Source organism: Podarcis muralis, chromosome 11 (genome assembly GCF_964188315.1).
Source record: "Podarcis muralis chromosome 11, rPodMur119.hap1.1, whole genome shotgun sequence".
Lineage (NCBI taxonomy): Eukaryota > Metazoa > Chordata > Lepidosauria > Squamata > Lacertidae > Podarcis > Podarcis muralis.
Window position 1 is genome coordinate 63,338,819 of NC_135665.1, and position 20,559 is coordinate 63,359,377.

At 45.8% G+C, this 20,559-nt stretch overlaps 1 protein-coding gene across 1 annotated transcript in view; it reads left to right on the forward strand.

The window, feature by feature from the left end:
* The window catches only part of LOC114606643 (maestro heat-like repeat family member 5), a 30,611-nt gene extending 12,786 nt beyond the window's left edge, over positions 1-17,825 (forward strand). Inside the window, exons 14-27 of the mRNA XM_077935949.1 lie at positions 697-815; positions 2,501-2,650; positions 2,987-3,141; positions 3,983-4,130; positions 4,524-4,705; positions 5,608-5,745; positions 6,498-6,612; positions 7,437-7,580; positions 8,081-8,257; positions 10,099-10,248; positions 11,320-11,445; positions 12,743-12,845; positions 13,649-13,714; positions 15,114-17,825. Of these exons, the coding sequence (XP_077792075.1) occupies positions 697-815; positions 2,501-2,650; positions 2,987-3,141; positions 3,983-4,130; positions 4,524-4,705; positions 5,608-5,745; positions 6,498-6,612; positions 7,437-7,580; positions 8,081-8,257; positions 10,099-10,248; positions 11,320-11,445; positions 12,743-12,845; positions 13,649-13,714; positions 15,114-15,274 (1,934 nt within the window). The 3' untranslated portion in view covers positions 15,275-17,825. The remainder of the gene's footprint in view (positions 1-696; positions 816-2,500; positions 2,651-2,986; positions 3,142-3,982; positions 4,131-4,523; positions 4,706-5,607; positions 5,746-6,497; positions 6,613-7,436; positions 7,581-8,080; positions 8,258-10,098; positions 10,249-11,319; positions 11,446-12,742; positions 12,846-13,648; positions 13,715-15,113) is intronic.
* The last annotated feature ends 2,734 nt before the right edge of the window (positions 17,826-20,559 follow it).

Genomic DNA, 20,559 nt, shown 5'->3' on the forward strand with positions numbered 1-20,559 from the left:
GCCAGAGACGAGAGGTCAGTCTGAGGGGAGGGATTCACTGCTGAAGAAGACAAGAAAAGCCGCCTGGATCAGACCAGTGGCCCAGCCCAGTCCAGCATCCTGTTCCCCCAGGGGTTGACCAGGTGCCTGTGGGAAACCAGCAAGCAGAATTCGAACTCAAGAGCTCTTTCTCCTCCTGTGCTTTGCTGCCTCTGACCGTGGAGGCCGAGCATAGCCATCCTGGCTAATAGCCATGGGTAGCCTTCTCTTCCATGAATTTGAAAGCCACCTTGGTCCGTGGCCATCATGCCTCCTGTGGCAGGGAGTTCCAAAGTTGAGCTGTGCACTGCAAGAAGGAGGAGCATCCTGAAACTTCAGTTTCATTGGAGGTCCAGGAGTTCTCGTGTTAGGAGGGAGAGAGAGAAAGCTTTCTCTCTCTCCACTTTCCCCTTGCTATACATTGTGTATCCTCTTCCTCACCATTTTTCTAAACGGAAAATCCCCCAAATGCTGCGACCATCCTGAAACTTCAGTTTCATTGGATGTCCCGGAGTTTTGGTTGCCCCCTTCTGAATCTTTCCCAGTTCTGAATTATAATTTTTGAGGTGAAACTGAGAATCTTTTTGTGGGTCGCAGTGGGGAAACTGGGGGGTTTGTGCAGGGAGCACTAATGCTGTGTTCTTTTGCCTGCATATCCCCATCCCTGACCCTGTTTAGCTAAGAAGGTGGAGATGAGGCGTAAGAACTGGAAAGGCAACGTGGTCCAATGGGCACGAGAAGACTTCTTCATCCCTGGGCCCGCCATCTTTTACTCTGACATCTCCAAAGTGGCCAAGGTAGGTGTGGCTTTTTGGACTGTTTCTTGCTAAGACTGCAGCCAGCTCTCAGTTAGCAGCCCACGCCTTCTAGGAGATGAGGAAGAGATTCAGAGCAGTTCACATTTAAAGCCAAAGCTATCAAATCCAGGCTTCCTGAAACAATATGAGAACGGAAACATAAGCTGCCTCTGAAATTCATACATCCTTGAGTTTTTCAGGGCCATTTCCTGGCCAAACAGTGTCTACAAAAAGGATTGTGCAAGCTAAAATTGTCCAGAAAATGAATAAATTAGTGTAAATAACATATGGAAATGCATTGTATTAGAATAAATCTTTTGAAGCCAAGCACCCATTGGTCTAAACTGCATGCCAAATTCTACTTACAGTGGACACTTGGGTTGCGAACGTGATCCATGCAGGATGCACGTTCGCAACCCGCAGCATTTGCAACCCATGTTTGCGCATGCGCGGGTTGCGATTCAGCACTTCTGCGCATGCACAAAGCGGTACTTCCCCGTTTCGGTGGTCTGCAACCTGAAAAAACGCAACCTGAAGAGGTTGTAAACCGAGGTATGACTGTATTCTAAAAGGTCACATTACACAAAACATTAGATAGATAGATAGATAGATAGATAGATAGATAGATAGATCGATAGATAGATAGATAGATAGATAGATCTCAACCCCAAACTACTCAGGCACTGCCACAACTGTGAGCCCTGGATAGAGACCCATATGCATTACAAGCTGCAAGCTGCCAGGCCAATGGATCCTGCAGGAGAATGGTGGAGTAGCCCTAGCTGTGCATCTGATGGGCCACTGCGGTGAGGAGAGCTGCTTCCCTGCATGTCTGACCTTTGCTGGATCAAGAAGAGGCAGTGTGGTGCAGTGGCTAGAGAGTCTGACCAGGCGCTGGGAGACCTAGGGCTCAGATCCCCACTCAGCCAGGAAACTCATGGGGTCAGTCACGGTCTCTCAGTCTAAACTACCTCATGAGGATGAAATGGGGAGGAGAGAGAAGCATGCCTTGCCACCTTGGGCAGAAAAAGAGTATGAAAAGTTGACCCATTTGGTGCCCGTTTCATGAGGCCCTGCCAAGCCAATGGGCTATGCCAGGCTTCCTCAACCTCGGCCCTCCAGATGTTTTTGGCCTACAACTCCCATGATCCCTAGCTAGCAGGACCAGTGGTCAGGGATGCTGGGAATTGTAGTCTCAAAACATCTGGAGGGCTGAGCTTGAGGAAGCCTGGACTATGCTAACATTGTGGTGGATGCTTTTGACGTATATTAAGAAATAAACACACAGCCTGCAGGTTCCCACCTAATCTGACTTCGTTTGGCATTGATTGATTATACAACTGATATCCACTATTACTCGCCCTCTCTGTTTCTGCAAGAGCAGTTGTCTTATTTTCTAGTCTGACTTTAGATTGTACCTCTTCATGTTCCAAGGTCATAACCAGTTTTAGATGGGGATCGAAAATAGGAAGGCGTCACCCGACTCTTAGTTTTGTTTGTTGTGAAATCTTTCAGTTACTTAAATAAACATGTAGATAGAATCAGAATTGGAGAGTTGGAAGGGACCCTGAGGGTTACCTCAGGCAAAGTGGATGTGTCTTTCACTTCGTTTGTCCCTTGGACTACTGAAAAGTGGTCAGATGCGGAGCAGAAGAAAACTCCCTCGTCTTTCTTCTTTGTGCCAGGCTTTTGGGGAGCACCTCACGCCCAGCCAGATCAACGAAGTCGTGTTGAAGGCGATTGACAACCTGACAGTGGAAGACAGAGTCATCTCTCAGGCCTCAGGAAAGCTGCTGAGTTCCTTCCTTGAGGAATGCGGAGTGGACATGGAAGATGTAAGGCTCAAAATGGCGGCAGGGGGAAGCAGGTTTCCTCTAAATTAAACGTTCTCCTTGGATTTAGAATCAGCTTGTTTCTAGGGGTGTAAGAAGGCATTGATTTCCACGTTTGTGGATTGCGCCTCTGTTTCCATTCTGCTGCAGTTCAGCTTCCAAAAACCAACCACCATGTTTTTAATCTCAGTTTTGTTTTGTTTGTTTTTCGGGGGGGGGGGGGTAATAATCACTTTGAGCATCTTTTTTATCTTATCATATATCATTCCCCCAAAATCCCTCATTTTCTTTCAGGTTCACCACACTTTCTCATCCTGGTCTTCTTTTATCTTCTTCCAGCTGCCCATAGTTGTGAAGGAGATTCACAACCAACTCCACAGAATATCAGACACCCGCACTAAGGATGAGACACTCACAGCTGTGGTCAACCTTGCTGCGAAGCGCCTGAACCCGGTCGTAGATACCCTGTTGGACTGCTCGCTGGAGTGTGATGAGTAAGGGCCTCTTAGAGATGAGTGCGTTATGGGGGGATATATCCATTTTGCCTGCAAATCTCAGGGCGTCTCAGATGCCCTGCATAACCTGCGATCCACCAAGCCAGGCCACAGCCCATCAGCCACGGATGGAGATTTCCCAACTCTGGGGCATCTCCCAGGTTTTTGAAGTAGAGCTGCCAACTTTTTGTCCCCCGGAAACTGCTTGCTCTGCGGGAATGAGGCTTTCATCCACGCTGTGAAAAGCAGTACCCGCTGTGGATCAAACCTCTGTTCAAGATTCAGGTGGAAGCCATGCCAGGTTTTCCACACACACACCTTCTGGACAGTTGCGAGGGACAGGGAACAAATTCCGTTTGGGTCACTTTTAAGTGAGAGCTTACGTCATTTGCAGTTTCCTAAATGAGAACTGTCGTATTTCAAAATTCGCACTATTCTGAATTTTTCAATGCAGTTCTCCAGTCAAGTAGCGCGCGCACACACAAACACACACACACACACACACACACGTAGGCACAGAAATGAATGAACTGGTGGAAATAACATATAGAAAGACATAAAATTAGAGGAGATTGATTTGCAAAAGGTGTTTAAGAGGCAAAACTGGATATGAAAATCTGCAAAGTGGAAATGGGGAGAGCTGAATTTAAGTGGGCTTTCTTAATTTATATTTCCGTTTCATACTTGCAAAAAATTGTGCCCCGCGTTACATATCAAAAAGGGGAATAGTATTTTCTTTCTTTGCTAATGCACGTGCGATATAAAGGAAATACTGTACAGAAGGCCTGACTTTTTTTAAGAATATCAGAAAAAGGAAAAATTCTCTTTTGACAAATTGCAGAAGTGCTGCAGCGATCTGGAAGGCCTTGGTCTCCAATCCGTACTCCAGCAGCAAGCTGCTGAGACCCCTCCTGAAAAGGCTACAGGATGAAGACCCCAACGCAGAAGTCACGTACAGGCGACGCAGCACTTCTCAAATGCCAATGGCGGTACGAAACCACTCAGTTTCTCTCTCCTGGGTTGTTCTTGAATGGGAGCTGGATGGGGCTGGGGGCTTCTGGCTGGGGGGGGGGCGTTGCATCTTAGTAACTGGCCTCTGGGGTTCTTCCCAGCGGCATTTTAGTGGTCCATCGCTGGGGGGGGGGGCTCCTGGAGCACAGCCCTGGCTCAGGGGCCGAACACCTGCTTTGTATGCAGAAGGGCCCAGCATCTCCAGGTCAGGGTGTCCCTCGCCTGAAACCCTGGACAGCCTCTGCTAGTCAGTGTAGACAATACTGAGTGAGATGGACCAGGGGTCTGAGTCGCATCCTGCATAGAGTTGGGAGATCTTGATCTGCCGATGTCCTCTGCTGAATGCTGTTCTCCTGTCCTTGTCCCTCCAGGCTACCAACGCTTTGTGTCTGATCCTGTCGCTACCTGAGGCTTCGGATGTACTGCAGAACAAGTTCCCCCAGCTGCTGCTTGCCCTTATCACTCAGATCTATTTTCTTTTTGGGACGAGCAGAAGAGTTTCGAGGGCGGCAAGTCTCATGCCGGAGCCCCCTTCGCATCTCCATCCGCTGGCGTAAGGGACCTGCCAATGCATTTGGGGGGGCCCTCCCTTCTCTCTCTGGGCGCTTGCAAGCCTGACCCATAGCAGTGATGGCTCAGCCCTCCCCAGAGAGATAGGCTGCACTTGGACATGGAGGTTCTGCTTAGCTTGGGTAGCTAAGAGACCCAGGCTTCCCCAACCCCTGTGCTCTTCAGTCGCTTTGGACCACAACTCCCACCAGCCCCAGCCAGCACAACTCTGGCGAAGATGGGAGTTGTTGTAGTCCAAAGGACACTAGGATGGGAAAGGATGTTGGAGACTCTCCCGCCCAATGGGCTGGTTTTGTTGTGGCGCGACTCACGTGTCATGAAACCTTCAGTCTCCATCGCAGCCGGAAGGTTGCAGCTTGTGCTGGAAACATGTGAGAGGCTGCAGGGGCTGGTGGTTGTGGCTGGATCCATCAGGCCAAGCAGCTCAAGACTGCAAGATGTCAAGGAGCTAAAACTCCCCAGATGAACCTACCCAGACCTTGTGATCATCATTGGAGGCCCCTCTTCCTGTGCCTCCTCCACGAGAAGTCCGGAGGGTGGCAACACAAGAAGGGGCCTTTTCTGTGGTGGCTCCCCATTAGTGGGATGCTCTCCCCAGGGAGGCTTGCCTGGTGCCTTCATTATATACCATTAGATGCCAGGCCAAATTGTTCCTCTTCAGTCAGGCCGTTGGCAGATTAACACCCTACGCCCTTTCAGCTGTGTCTGTGAGAGGGAGAAGGAGTTATTGGTTTGGTTTGTTCTTGTTTTTAGTATTTATTTTGTGCTTTTTATCTTGTATTTTTGTGTTGTGAACTGCCCTGAGATCTATGGGTGAAGGGCAGTATACAATTTTTTAAAATGGATAAATAAATATAATATTCTTAATTCTTTCACTCGATTCAGGACCACTGTGCAGGCTCTGAAAAACCTTATTGGATGTGGGGGCTACATTCAAGAATACAAAATTTTGGAGGTGCAAAGGTGCTGGGACATGCTGTCAAACCCAGAAAGCTTTTTTGATGGCATTCGTCTTCTGACAAGGTAAGACGGTGAAAAGGACTGGCAGGTGAGGCACGAAAGGCAGCCCACCAAGGCCTGCTTTCTGGGAAATGGGGATAAACTTATTATTTATTTCAGAAAATGTATATGCTGTTTTAGTGTAATAAACAAACTTCAAAGCGGTTAAAAAGAAAAGATAAGAAAATATCGATTAGAAAAACTGACAACAATAATTTGAGACTTTAGAAAAGTTAAAATAACAATAGACTAAAACCGGATTAACATTTGCACCAGCTTTCTAAACATCTGGGTAGGCTTGTCTAAAGAAGAACGTTCTTAGCAGGTGCCCAAAAGAGTACAGTGAAGGCGCCTGTTTGATATCAATAGGCAGGGAGTTCCATAGTTTAGGTGCCGACACACTAAATGCAGGGCAGGCATTCTATGGTGCCTGAAAGGGTGCCAATTCCACCAATCGAAGAGGTCGAGTGGGTGCATATGGGGAAATGGAGTAATGAACCTTCCCCACTGAAAACTCTGCTGGCTTTGGAGATTTATTTGCAAGATACTGCGCTGCACTCTGAAGCATCCTTCCTCGACAGAGAGAGCTAGATAGGACTTGGGATACGACTTGGGTGAAAATGGAGAGGAGTAGAGGGTAGGGACTGGGGCAACCCAATCAGGTGGGCAGGGTGCAAGTAATGAATTATTATTATTATTATTATTCAGGAATACTTAGCGGTTCTTCCTGCCAGCTTCAGGCTTGTGCATCCTTTGTGTCTGGTTTTGTGTTCCAGGACCTTGTTCAGCTTCTGCAAAGTGCACCTCAAAAGGACTTTTAAAGAGGCCAATGCCTACTTGCGCCGCCCTGACGTGAAGGAGAGGACGGTCGGGATGGCCTTCTTCACCGAGGTGAGAGTCGGAAACGGGGAATGTCTGCAGGCGCTCCTGCTTCGCAACAACCGCTCCCAGGCAGGCAAGGAAAGCAGAGGGTGTAAGGAGGTCTCCTGCGCCACCATTGATGGCTGGCAGGCTTGCCCTCTGCCTGAGGCAGCAATTTCTACAGGCCTTAGTTAATGCACACTGCCCTCAGCTCTTATCGAACTCCTTGCGCTTTGCTCCCCCTTTCATCCCACCCAGGGGGGCCCCTCCCTCTGCCTGCCCCTCAGAGCCAGCATGGCACACAGGGCTGGGCTTTAGTGGCCGCAGCCTCTTCCCGTCCTCACCTGCTTTGCAGCAGCCTCTACAACAGCCTTTCTCAACCTGTGGGTCCCCAGGTGTCGCTGGACTACAACTCCCATCATCCCTAGCTTGCAAGGCCAAAGCTCAGGAATGATGGGAGTTGTAGTCCAACAACATCTGGGGGCCCACAGGTTGAGAACCGCTGCTCTACCAGCTGCCCAACGGAGGAGGCCAGCAGCAGTGGCCACGGAGATGCCATGGAGGGGCAACCAGAGGCCCCCTCACAGCCGCCACCGTCATCGGGGACAAGCTCTGGCTCATCCGCCTCCCCTGGCAGCTCTGGCAGGGAAAACAGGGACAGTGGCGTAGCGTGGGTTGTCAGCACCCGGGGCAAGGCAAGTAATTTGCGCCCCCTAACCCGTGGATTTGCGCCCCCTAACCTGTGGATTTGCCCTAACCCCAGATGTTGTGCCCGGTGCGGCCGGCCCCCCCTGCACCCCCCACGCTACGCCACTGAACAGGGACATTCCGTGATCGTGTGTTTTCTTCCGCAGCTCCTTTTCCACTCGCAGATAGGCTTGTTTTTCGTGACGCAAGACATTCTGGACATCCTGAAGGAGTGGATGGGGCAAGCCAGCCCCCTCATGCAGCTCTTCAGCATCCAGGGACTGGGCTACATGTTGCAGCACCAGCTGGAGGTAAGAGATTGGTGGCGGGGGGCACATTAAGAAGCGGCTCACAAATTAACCCCACAACGCTTTGAGGGAGCCATATCAGCCTTTCAATGAGGCTGTTAAAATGAGATTCCTTTGTTCTGCTGCAGCCTTATTCTCAGGTGCAGATCAGCATAGGCAGGAAGCTGCCTTAAAGAGAGCCAAGCCAATGGTCTGGCTACCTCAGGGTTGCCCACACTGACCGGCAGCAGCTCCCCAAGGTTTCAAGAGTCTCTCCCAACCCTGCATGGAGATGCCAGGACTTGAACCCGGGACCTTCTGCATGCAAAGCAGACACTCCAGCTCTGGTTCCTTCCCCTATTGGAGGCCCCACCCTGCACAACGACTCATGAGAGAGCACCCGCTGGGGTTGTTTACTTTTGTGTAATGCTTACGCTGTGGCTTTTTGGGTGCAAACTGTGTCTGCGTGCGCTGACTTCTCTGCAGTGACCGTGTTCCCTCACCTGCTTCCTTGCTTTCTTCAGGAAAAGTCCTTGAAGCCCTTCATCTCGCCCCTGATCAACTGCGCTTCCAATCAGGACAGGAGTATTGCGAAAGAGTCCATTAAGTGCCTGCAACTCATGTTCCACCACTTGGAGGAAGAGGAATACAGCTTGGCCGGCTGCAGCCTCTACCCTCAACTCTTTAAACACTTCAATGATGTAAGTCAACAAGCCTACTCGAAATGGGCTTCATCCATGCCCTGGTGCTTCCCAAACATTTGGGGGGGGGCTGCCCCTTTGGTTCCATAGCCTCATCCCCAGTGCCCCCAACACTATGAAAAGAATCACAGTGGTACCTTGGTTCTCAAACTTAATCCGTTCCGTAGTCTGTTCCAAAACTAAAGCGTTTCAAAACCAAGGTGCACTCAGGCATAGAAAGTAATGCAAAATGGATTGATCCATTCCAGACTTTTAAAAACAACCCCTAAAACAGCAAGTTAACATGAATTTTACTCTCTGAGACCACTGATCCATAAAATGAAAGCAATAATCAATGTACCGTACTATAAAATAAATAAGACCGTATTGTAGATGATAAAAATTAAAATATATTTTTTTCTTACCTGCACTGATAGTCATTGCTTGGATGGGGGACTTTTATCCATTTCCGCAGTCACACAATCAGTAGATGAACTGGGTTCCACACAGTCACAAAACTAATTAACCAAAAAAGCCTCAAAAACAAAAATGCAAAAATAAATAGTAAAAACAAAAGCGCCATATACAGTGGTACCTTGGTTCTCAAACTTTAATCCGTTCCGATAGTCCATTTGACTTCTGAAATGTTTGAAAACCATGACGCGGCTTCTGATTGGTGCAAGTGCCCTGAAAAAAATAGCCAACAGCCGCATCGGACGTTCGGCTTCCTAAAAATGTTCAAAAACTGGAACACTTATACTTCCAGGTTTTTGGCGTCTGGGAACCAAGGCATTTGAGTACCCAGGCGTTTGAGAACCAAGTTGCCACTGTATTCAGAAGAGAGGTTTGCACGACCCACTAAGGAAGATTATAACACAAAATCGAAATTCCTTTTTATCTTCCTTCCTTCCATCCATCCATCCATCTTCTTTCTTCTCCTTTTGTTTTCCTTGGTGTCCTCTGCTCAGGGCCATTGGTTATTGGGCTCTTTGGGCATGGTCAACGGGGGAGGGGGCAACTGCCCCTTCAATCAAGTAAATAAATAAAAATACTTAATTAATTGACCAATCGCATCACAGATAGCTTGGTTCGGCTGCCACCCCCGCCCAACATAAATACTGCCCCCCAACATAAATCCTGGCTACGCCCATGTTGGGCTCCAAGGAAGGTGATGGCTTGTTGGTGAAGGACCCTGAGTGAGAGACAGGGAAGGGAAGAGGTTGGGAGGGTTGACCCCTTTCCTGGTGAGACAAGGGTTAAGAGCTATCCTTGAGAGAAGACTCTGCATTTCTGTTTCTCTTTCTGTTTTTATTTAGATCAGTTTCCTTTTTTTTCTTGTACTATGAAAAAGCCTTAATAAAGACTTATGGGGGGAAATAAAGAAGATAATAACACAGTGAAATTCAGAACACCAGCTGCGCCATCTTGCCCCTGCAATTGAGGGGGCAGGCGCTGTGTGACATGCACATGTCATGCACACATGCCACGCCATGTGCCACACACACGCCGCATTTATACCTCAAGCCCCCCTCTGTCACCCTCCCCACAAGTGATCCCACTGGCCTAATCTGCAAGACTTCTTGCTTCACCTGCACTTCAGGTGACTCTGTCTGCCAGCAGGTGATGCTGGCAGAACTTTAGATGCACCAAGATGAACTCAGTCCGTTAAGCTCCTTGACGGTGGTGGGCAAAGGCCCCCGGGGTTGGTCCCCTGTTGTGTGGGCCCGGCTAACACCCTCAAACAACCAGACCCATAGAGAACGAGAAGCTTTTGCTCAGCTAAACTCCCTGAAACCCGTGAGACGGGTTTGCCCTGCACAGCACTTGGGACTGACTGGCGTTCTCCTCCTCTCTCTCCTCAGGAGGACAATGAGTTCAGGCTTTGCTCCATCAATCTTTTTGGGATGCTGTTGAGGGGCGTGAAGGAAGAGCACAGAAACAGGGTGGAGGACATTGTCGTCAGGAGCCTCGTCCCCCTGATAATCCAGCTGACTGACCCTGTGAGCGGAGAGGTGAGTTGAGGCTGGAAGGGCCAGTCTGGGCATCGCCTGGCCCCTTTGGCAAACCGCTTCTCCCTGGCAACTGTCGCACGCAGCTGGAACGCACAGCAATGTTTCTCTGCCTGTGGAAACCCCTTACGATACCAATGCTGGGTGGTCCTCGAAGCATCTGTTGCAGCTGAGGAACTCTCCCCTTTCCTGGGAATTTCCACACGAGGAGCGTTGCTCTGCGTGTTGCAGCAGGGCTTGGAGAATCATCCCATGCTGCCCCACAGATCAAGTAATGCGTAGACTGGTCTCGAATGGGTGGGCCTCGATTGTGCTTGGGGTCTGAGTCATCACCACACCTGAGGTCAGAAAAGTTAGAGATCCTTGCAGATACCATGCTGTGGTTGGGATTCCTCTGCAAAAGGTTGGAACCATCAGAGTCATCGAACCACAGATTCAGAGTTGGAAGGGATCCCAAGGTCCTCTAGTCCACCCCCTGCAATGCAGGAATCTCAACTCAAGCATCCCTGACAGATGGTCCTCCAACCTCTGCTTAAAAACCTCCAGTGAAGGAGAGGCCACCACCTTCCAAAGAAGTCGGTTCTGGAAGTCTTCTGATTCAGGCTGGTTAGCTTTAAGGAGTGGAAGCCCTGCAGGGTTGGTTTTAAATCCTGGTCATTAGACACCATCTGAAACACCCAGGTTTGAGTTCCTGGGATTGGAAGCTAAGCCTTGACACCTCTGCTGTCACTGTGATCAGCTGAATAGGCCGGCCTGGTGGAGGTTCATTTAGCAGCCAGTAACCAGAGGGAGGGTCTTTTTCAGGGTGGCTCCTCTCTATGGAATCACTTCCCTTCTGAGCGCAGGTGAGCCCCTACATTAGTGGCATTTTGATGCTTGTTAAAAACTTAGGTGAGCTCTCAGGATTTACAGGTGCTTAATTCCCAGTGGGCTAGTTGTGTTTTTAACCCTACCTGGGTTACTGTCTGCATTTTATTTGCATTGCAGCCTCAATGCAGATATGTATATTTTCAAAGCTGTTGCAAGCCTAAGGCTTGAGGTGAAGTAAAATGTCACCCCTCCTTTCAATTCTAGGAGTGTCGAATTGTCCTTAACACAATTGTCACCTTCCTGAAACTGGGGGAGCTGCCCGTTGACATCTTTGAGTCTGTGCAGCAAGACAGACTCTACTACAAATTCTCAGTTATCTGCAAGTACATTGTGAGTAAAATTAACATGGTCAGCTGTTCCCTCCAGACCCTTTCACCAGATTTCTTCCATCCATTTTCCATCCATTTCATAAGTTTGGGACTCACTTACTTTCCTCCCAAACTGTGTGTGTTTGATGTGGGCAGTGGGAGTTGCAGGCTTATTTTTTTTCTACTGCCTGGCTACTATTTTGTATCTACCACAATGCCCCAGAACATTGCTTGGGTAAGGAACTGGAAGAATATCTAGCTGAAATTCTTCAAAATAGACTCTTGAGAAATGGGGTGCGGGTTGATTTTTCTTAGAAAGATGCTGTGCAACAGCTGCTCCTCCCTCTCTCCCTCTGCTAAATTAACCCCCCCCCCCCCAGTTTTATGCCATTGTGGTGTATTGATGTGCATCCCACTGGATTAGCTGCGGTTGCAGACTCTCCAAGTGTCCCTATTTTCCAGGGACGTCCTTGTTTTAGAGAAGCCATCCTGGTTTCTGGTTTGATCCTGGAATGTCCCACTTTTCCTTAGGATGTCCCTATTTTCATTGGAGAAATGTTGGAGGGTATGGAGTTATCCGACCTCTGAGCCATCTGAAGGCAATCCTGTATGGGCATGTTTTTTAACATTTTGTTAATGTTTTATTATGGTTTTATGTGTGTTGGGTGCTGCCCAAAGTGGCTGGGGCAACCCACTAAGATGGGTGGGGTATAAATAATCAAATTCTCATTATGGAATGGGGCATCCCTGTTTTCATCAGAGAAGTGTCGGAGGGTATGTGGCTGCAGCACCTGCCTTCTCATCTCCCTGTCTCTATATCTGTGGCATCAGCATCAGCCGGCCGCAGCCACCTTGCCTTCTCCATCACAGATGTCTTCTAAGACATTTTGTCACTATTATCTCTGTGCAGCACAGCCACAAAGAGAGGCCCAGCAACACTGCCACATCCACAGCTATGCTATGGAACTCACTGCCACAAGACACACAGGTGGCCACTACCTTGGATGGCGTTAAAATCAGACTGGACAAATTCATGGAGAGTGGCTCTGCCCTGATGGCTCTGCTCTGCCTCCGTAGTTCTGCCAACGAAACCAACTAAAATTTTCTGTGCTCTTAATACTTGGGCATGAAGTGTGATTCTGCATTATATAAAGGCAGTAGTATTACTGTGGGCGGCCAATCCGGAAATAATTAGGTGATACTTTTCAAGTATTGTTTGGCCACCACGAGGGATAGAAATGTGTTAAGAAGCTGGAGTTTTAGGAAAGACTAATCTGGCACCTCGGTTGCCTTCCTGTCCACTCCCCCTGCCCCCCCAGTTGTGGAGATACAGGCAGAGGTTGCCGGACATGCTCACGCAGATGATGGAATACCTAAAGAGCAGGAACCCTGCGCATCGCGAGGCGGCGACCATATTGATAGGTATTTGAAAGCAAAGCTCTTGAGAGGAAAGGGTGTTTCAGGGCATGAGCCAGAAGTGGGATTTCAGCTGGGAAACCTGGAGGCTGAGAGGCAGGGATGCAAGTCCGGGTGTCATGCGCTGCCTAACTCTGTCCAAAGGAGAGCGCTAAAGGGAGGCTGCACCCAGAAAGTCAGGCGCTTCTCCATTGTTGTTGTTTATCCAACCCATGCCCCAAGGTCCCAGGGTGGGTTGCCACTTTTAAATACAGGCAGTGACTGGTTTCCTGCGATTGGTGCACCATGCGCGCTGGAAGTGGCCTGAAAACATCACCGAAACATCATTAAGATGTCTCTGAAAGGGCAGAGCAAGGGTCGAATGGGGGTGGGGTACGGCAGGGCAGAACAAGGGTGGGGTGGAATGCTTTACGTGGCCCCCACCAACGCATGTGGGGGTCTGGAACATTGCTCCCACGCAAAATGAGGATTGCCTGTATTAAAACAGACGCGCCCCTCAACCTTTTTGTGCCTGGGGCAATCCCCCCGTAGCCCCCACTACGCCACACCATTTCCCCTGTATAGAATCCTGAGGAGCCCCTGTTAGTCAGTGTAGACAGTCCTGATCTGGACAGACCAATGCTTTGACCCAGCTACAGTCAGCTTCCTAGGTTCCTAGGATTAAACCAGCAAATTGTTAAAGTGATCCAGAAGTTGTTAGCTCCTTCTATAGAGTACCAACAGCCTATGTGCCTCAGGTCTGATGAATGTTTTTAAGCTGGACAAAGTACCAAATGCAGGAACTGATCGTTTTCTATTGATCTGTCTAGCGTGCAATGCACAGTACATGAAACCCGACTTGGTGAGCACCAAACAAATTGACGACATTTATCTGGGTAAGGATCAAACCGGCTCTTTTCCTTGCAGGGATCTTTTCACCACAGGACTGCTTTTCCCAATCTCATTAATCCCTGATTATCTCAATTTAGTTACTATCAGCCCCTGCAGTCTCCTTTCCCTTCTGGATTGTGATTCCCAAGTTCTTCTAGCCACTGACATGACGGAAAATCTGACGAGTTTGTGCTGGGCAAAAAACTGCATTGGGAAAGTATAATATAGTTGGATTAGACCTAACAACAAAAGTTTTGTTTCTGTTCACTTGGACTTGAACAGATCCTTTCTCTTTTTAACAACTGGCATTAATTGACCTAGTAATGCCAAGACGAAATGCATTGTCACAGTAGGGCGAGCTGAATTTTTTAGCTTTCAAATTCAGAAAGTGCTAAAACATTGTAAAATGACTTGGGAATTCAGATGTTGTTTGGGTGAAATGAATATGATTTGCTTTTGCTTGGTCAGTGAAATGAGTGTAAAATTGCATAGAAATCATTACAAACGATTGCTAGGAACTTAGTAATTTTTATTTCAGTATTAATGTAATTACCTTACATTTTCAGAAGTTAAAATTCTTTGGTTTTTCCGAAAGCAGTTTTTTCTGCTTCTTCATCAGACATAGACTTACCATGCTAAATGCTGTTCAGTCACAAAAATAATAGCAGATTTTAATTCCTCACACCCAAAACATATTTTAAACATATTTCACCCCATAAAATGGCATGCGCTACCCAGGGAGCCAGCTCAATTCCTAGGCTGCTTTTCTTTGCCATTGCAACCCCATTGCTTTGCAATTCTCCTGTCCCCTCCATATGTTGTTGGGACTACAACTCCCATCAGCCAAAGCCAGCAGAGCCAATGGTAAGGGGGTTGGGGTCCGTGTGTGTCACTTCTCCTCATCAAAAAACGGCCAGTCCTGGAAACCTCTTCCACGTAAACAATACTGAGCTCAGCAACCTAATGGGCCTAACTCTGTTCCAGGCAGCTCCTTCTGGCCTTATCATGAGAGGCATTCGCTCCTGACAAGATGTAGCCCTGTCCCTCTTTTGAATTTATCTTTTTAAATATCTACGTGCGGTTTATAACCATGTTCTTAGGGCAACTTACAAGAGGAGGGAGCGATGGCCACCAACTTGGATGGCTTTGAGAGAGGATTGGAGGAGGGGCTGTCAATGGCTCCTAGCCACAATGGCTCTGCTCTGCCTCCACAGTTGGAGGCAGAAATGCTTCTGAGCACCAGTTGCGGGAAACCACAGGAGGGAACCGGGCTCTTGTGCTTGGGTCCCACTTATGCGTTTCCTGTTGGCGCATCTGGTTGTCCATTGTGAGAGCAGGAAGCAGGACATTGGCCTGATCCAGGAGGACTCTGCTGTGGTTCTCATGTTCCTTCTTCCATTGCAGCTCTCCTGGACCTTCAGGGTGACTTGGACGGGGCTGTGTCAAACGCTGCAGTGACTGCCAGCGAGGAGCTTTTTAGACGCTGCGGTGGTCGGATCAATCCAAAGATTGTACCCAGCCAACATCTCCTGTCCATGCTAAAAAACAACATGGCAAGGCAGTGAGACCGAGAATTGGCATGCCCAGAAGGAGGTCTTCAGAAAAGGCAGGCAAGCAGGAGCAGTGCTCCTTGCGTTCCGAGTGCCACAAAGAGCAGCTGCAGGGCAGCTGGGCTTCCATTTGAATTGAGAGCACTTGTAGAGAACTTAATGAAGATTCTAGACATTGCTTTCTGTGTGGTGTGCCTTTCTCTCTAGGAATCAACCTTTACGCTTCAACTTTTCCCTTTCCAAATGCCATTGTTTTTATATGATGATTTCCTCTCCCCTGTCCCCTCCATCCAATGGAGAGCTGATCACACTCAGAAGGGTAGCATCCCTTCCACATGCCTGCATACATAGAGTATAGCCTAATGGGCAGGGGGACCTTCCTCCAAGAAAAAAAGGAAAAGAAAACATTTGGGGCTGGGAAGGGGTCTTGAGACAGCTACATGCTTCAATCATTTTCAGTAATATCTGTCAATTTGATTATACATTGTCAGTCTGCTCCAAATTAAGGTTCAGAATAGTCAGGACTCGGAGACCAATTGATTGATTGATTGATCACACAAAGAGAAACAATTCCTCTTTGCGTTCCTGGAGGTCCTGCTGAACATGATTAGAAGGGACCGGTTGGTTAAAGGCATACAGGTCGGAACTAAACAGTATAAACTGAGAGCATTTGCAGATGATCTAGTTTTGACGTTACAGGAGCCAGAATCTAGTACTAAAAGAGTTTTAGAACTAATTCAAGAATTTGGTCAGGTGGCAGGATTCAAGTTGAACAAGTCAAAAACTAAGGTTTTAGAATAAAACTTAACATTGACCGAAAAAGAGAAGTTTCAGAATGAAACAGGCTTAACTGTTGTTAAGAAAGTGAAATACCTGGGGATTAACATGACAGCTAAAAATGGGAATTTGTTTAAAGATAACTATAAAAATTTGGATGGAAGTGAAAAAAGACTTAGAAATTTGGTCAAATTTGAAGCTTTCCTTGTTGGGTTGAATTGCAGTTATAAAGATGAATGTATTGCCTAGAATGTTGTTTTTGTTTCAGACATTGCAAATTGTGGACAAGATGGACTGTTTCAAGAAGTGGCAGAAAGATATCTCTAAATTTGTCTGGCAGGGCAAGAAGCCCAAAATAAAATTTAAGATCTTAACTGATGCAAAGGAAAGGGGTGGATTTGCCCTGCCAGACTTTAAACTTTATTATGAATCAGCAGCGTTCTGCTGGCTGAAAGACTGGCTGCTTCTTGAGAACACAGACATTTTGGATTTAGAAGGTTTTAACAACGTTTTTGGGTGGCATGCATATTTGTGGTACGACAAGGTTAAAGCACATAAAGCATTTAAAAACCATATTGTTAGGAAAGCAATGTTTAATGTTTGGATTAGATATAAGGATTTATTGGAAAATAATACCCCAAGGTGGTTGTCACCAATGGAAGCGAAAGCTCAGAAAAAGCTCAATATGGAGGCCAAATGGCTGAAATATTGGGAAATTTTGGAACAAGAAGGAGATAGACTGAAATTGCAGAGTTTTGAGAAACTAAAAAACAAAGTGCAAGACTGGCTTCATTATTTTCAGATAATGGAGGCTTACAATTTGGATAAGAAAGTTGGCTTCCAGGTGGAAAAATCCAAATTGGAAACAGAACTGTTAGAACCCAAAACTAAGATTTTGTCAAAAATGTATAACTTGCTGTTGAAATGGAACACTCAGGATGAGACAGTTAAATCTGCTATGATTAAATGGGCACAAGATGTTGGACATAACATTATGTTTGCTGACTGGGAACAGTTGTGGACCACTGGGATGAAATTTACGGCATGTAATGCCTTAAGAGAAAATATTATGAAAATGATATACAGGTGGTACATGACACCAGTCAAGCTTGCAAAAATCTATCATTTGCCCGATAATAAATGTTGGAAATGTAAAGAAAATGAAGGTACATTTTTTCACCTTTGGTGGACATGCCCTAAGATTAAGGCTTTCTGGGAAATGATTTATAATGAATTGAAAAAGGTATTTAAATATACCTTCTTGAAGAAACCAGAGGCTTTTCTCTTGGGCATGGTCGGCCAGTTGGTGTTAAAAAAGGATAGAACTTTCTTTATGTATGCTACAACAGCAGCAAGAATACTTATTGCAAAGTATTGGAAGACGCAAGATTTACCCACTTTGGAAGAATGGCAGATGAAGTTGATTGACTGTATGGGATTGGCAGAAATGACTGGCAGAATCCGCAACCAGGGAGAAGAGTCGGCAGAAGAAGATTGGAAAAAATTCAAAGACTATTTACAGAAATATTGTAAAATTAAAGAATGTTGAATGATGTTGGATTGAAATTAAGTGGTTTCTAGCGGTAATGGTATAAAGGAATATGAAAAAATGGTTTTTTATAAGTAAAAATTTAAGGTTATAATAACCTAAAATGTTGGATAAAAAATAAGGTGTTTTTTTAGCTGTAATGCTTTGAGATAAGGATTTGCTGAACAAACAATTCGAACTGGAGATACAAGGGGAGGTATGAGGAGGTCAGGGAAATATGTCATTGAAAAATAAGTTGTGAAATTTATGTGTTTTTTTATTATTTTTTTCTTTTTGTTTGTATAAAAATTGAAAACTTTAATAAATTTTTTTTAAAAAAAAGAGAAACAATTCCTCTATGAAACACCCTTCTGTTTTCCTGCCCAGTTTTTATCATAACCTCATACCTGTCTGTGCCACTGAGGAAACAAGCTGCGATGCAATATTGGCTTAGGAAATGAAGCAGCGGGAGATGATTTTACTTTTTAGAGGAGTCCCAGAGCAAGAGGAGGAGATTGTAAAAGAGTCTTTAATTAACACATTGTCTGAATGGTTTAGAAATATAGAGGAGGAGCTGGATGGTTCATTTGACAGGATCTATCATGTTAAATCAAATTTTGCAAAGATTAGGAAATTACCAGGAGACCGTTTGGTGATTTTTAATTCAAGATCAATTAAAGACAGAATAATACAAACAAACTACCAAAACAGATTACAAACTGGAGGAAGGAAATTCCAACCTGTCTTCTTAAGAAAAATGCATAAATTATAACTTTCTAACAGACGCCTTTGAGAAACAATAAAATACCTTATAGATGAGAAGTCCAAGAAGGAATTTCTTTTACACACAAAAATAAGAAACAGAGATGCAGAGATGTGGACGAGGCACAGAAGTTTTGGAGGAGATATAAAAAAGAGGAAAAGCTAAACCAATGGTAGGGGAACAGGGAGCAACAGGAGGTGAGGAAGAGGAAACGTCCAAAGATATTACAGGTATTCAAGAAGAGAGAAACAAGATTCTAATTAAAAGATAAATATCAGAATGGCTGATCTCAAGATATTAATTTGGAATGTAAATGTTTTAAGTAGTAAAACAAAAAGGAATAAAAGTGAACATGCAACCGTAAAACAAGATTTGGATATAGTTTGCCTACAAGAAACTCATGTGGCTAAAAGACATAGAAAAGTGTTGATAAATAAAAGAATTGGAATGGAATTTATAACCTCAGATAAAACAAAGAAAAGAGGAGTGGTATGATACATTAAATCTAAGTTAGACCCGAAACAAGTATTTAAGGATGATCAAGGGAGGATGATAACGGCACAAATCACATCACAAGGTGAGAAGGTGATAGTAATCCATCTCAAGATGAGCAGTGTGGTGTAGTGGTTAAGAGCGGTAGTCACGTAATCTGGAGAACTGGGTTCGTGTCTCCGCTCCTCCACATGCAGCTGCTGGGTGACCTTGGGCCAGTCACACTTCTTTGAAGTCTCTCAGCCCCACTCACCTCACAGAGGAAGGGTAAGGAGAATGTTAGCCGCTTTGAGACTCCTGAAGGGGAGTGAAAGGCGGGATATCAAATCCAAACTCCTCTTCTTCTTCTGCATCTAACCTCTCATTGGCTCAGCCCCTGGCCAACAGCAATTCCAGCCCATCACAGACCCCAGGACGTTTTCAGAACTTCTGTAGCCTCCCTTGAATTTGAAGAAAAAGGATTGAGTTGTATATCATCAGTATACTGATGACACTGCCCCCCAAATCTCCAGATAACCTCCCTCAGCAGTTCCATGCAGATGTTCAAAAGCATGCCAGATGTAGCTGGTGAGCTGTATTTAGTCTGATGGGCCACAAATTGTGCGTAGAATCTTAGAGTTGGAGTCTTGCCCTCTCTGTAGAACCGCCTCCTCTCTGAATTGTGGCAGTCAGCACTTGCTGCTTGTGCTGCAACTTGTACCGCCATTTTAAATTTTTTTATTTTTATTTTTTATAATATATTTATTAAAATTTTCACATAAAACATACATCAGAAAAAACACAATTCATCATTGTCCATTTAACATCTCTCAGTTATTGCATAGGACTCCCCCACACCTCCCGCATACACTTGCATCATTATTAAGTTAATTTCAAACAAATTATCATTTTACTCATAATCTTAGTTTTAATTAGCATATAATTCATCCTTAAGTCTAATTTGGTGATAGACAATTGTTTTCTACTCTGGCATCCGGTTCAACACTCAGCCAAATTACAATATTTTTGTAAATAGATCTTGAATTTCTTCCAATCTTCTTCCATCCTTTCTTCTCCCTGGTCTCGGATTCTGCCGGTCATCTCGGCTAGCTGCATATAGTCCATCAGCTGCATCTGCCATTCTTCCACAGTGGGTAGCTTCTGAGTTTTCCAGTTCTTGGCAATCAATATTCTTGCTGCTGTTGTTGCATACATAAAGAATGTTCTGTCTTTTTTTAACACACTCTGGTCGACGATACCCAAGAGAAAGGCCTCTGGTTTCTTAGTAAAGGTGTATTTAAACACCCTTTTTAATTCATTATATATTGTCTCCCAAAAGGCCTTCACTCTAGGGCAGGTCCACCAGAGGTGAAAAAATGTTCCTTCATTTTCCTTACATTTCCAACATTTACTATCAGACGAATGGTATATTTTAGCTAATTTAACAGGAGTCATGTACCATCTATACATCATTTTCATCACATTTTCCTTCAACGCATTACATGCAGTGAAGTTCAGCCCAGAGGTCCACAACCTTTCCCAATCTTCAAACATAATATTGTGCCCAATGTCCTGAGCCCATTTTATCATTGTTGATTTTACCATTTCGTCTTGTGTGTTCCATTTCAGCAGCAAGTTATACATTTTTGAAAGTACTTTAGACTTAGGTTCTAGCAGTTCAGTTTCTAACTTTGACTTTTCCACTTGGAATCCTAACTTTTTGTCATTTTTAAACACTTCTTTAATCTGAGCATAGTGTAA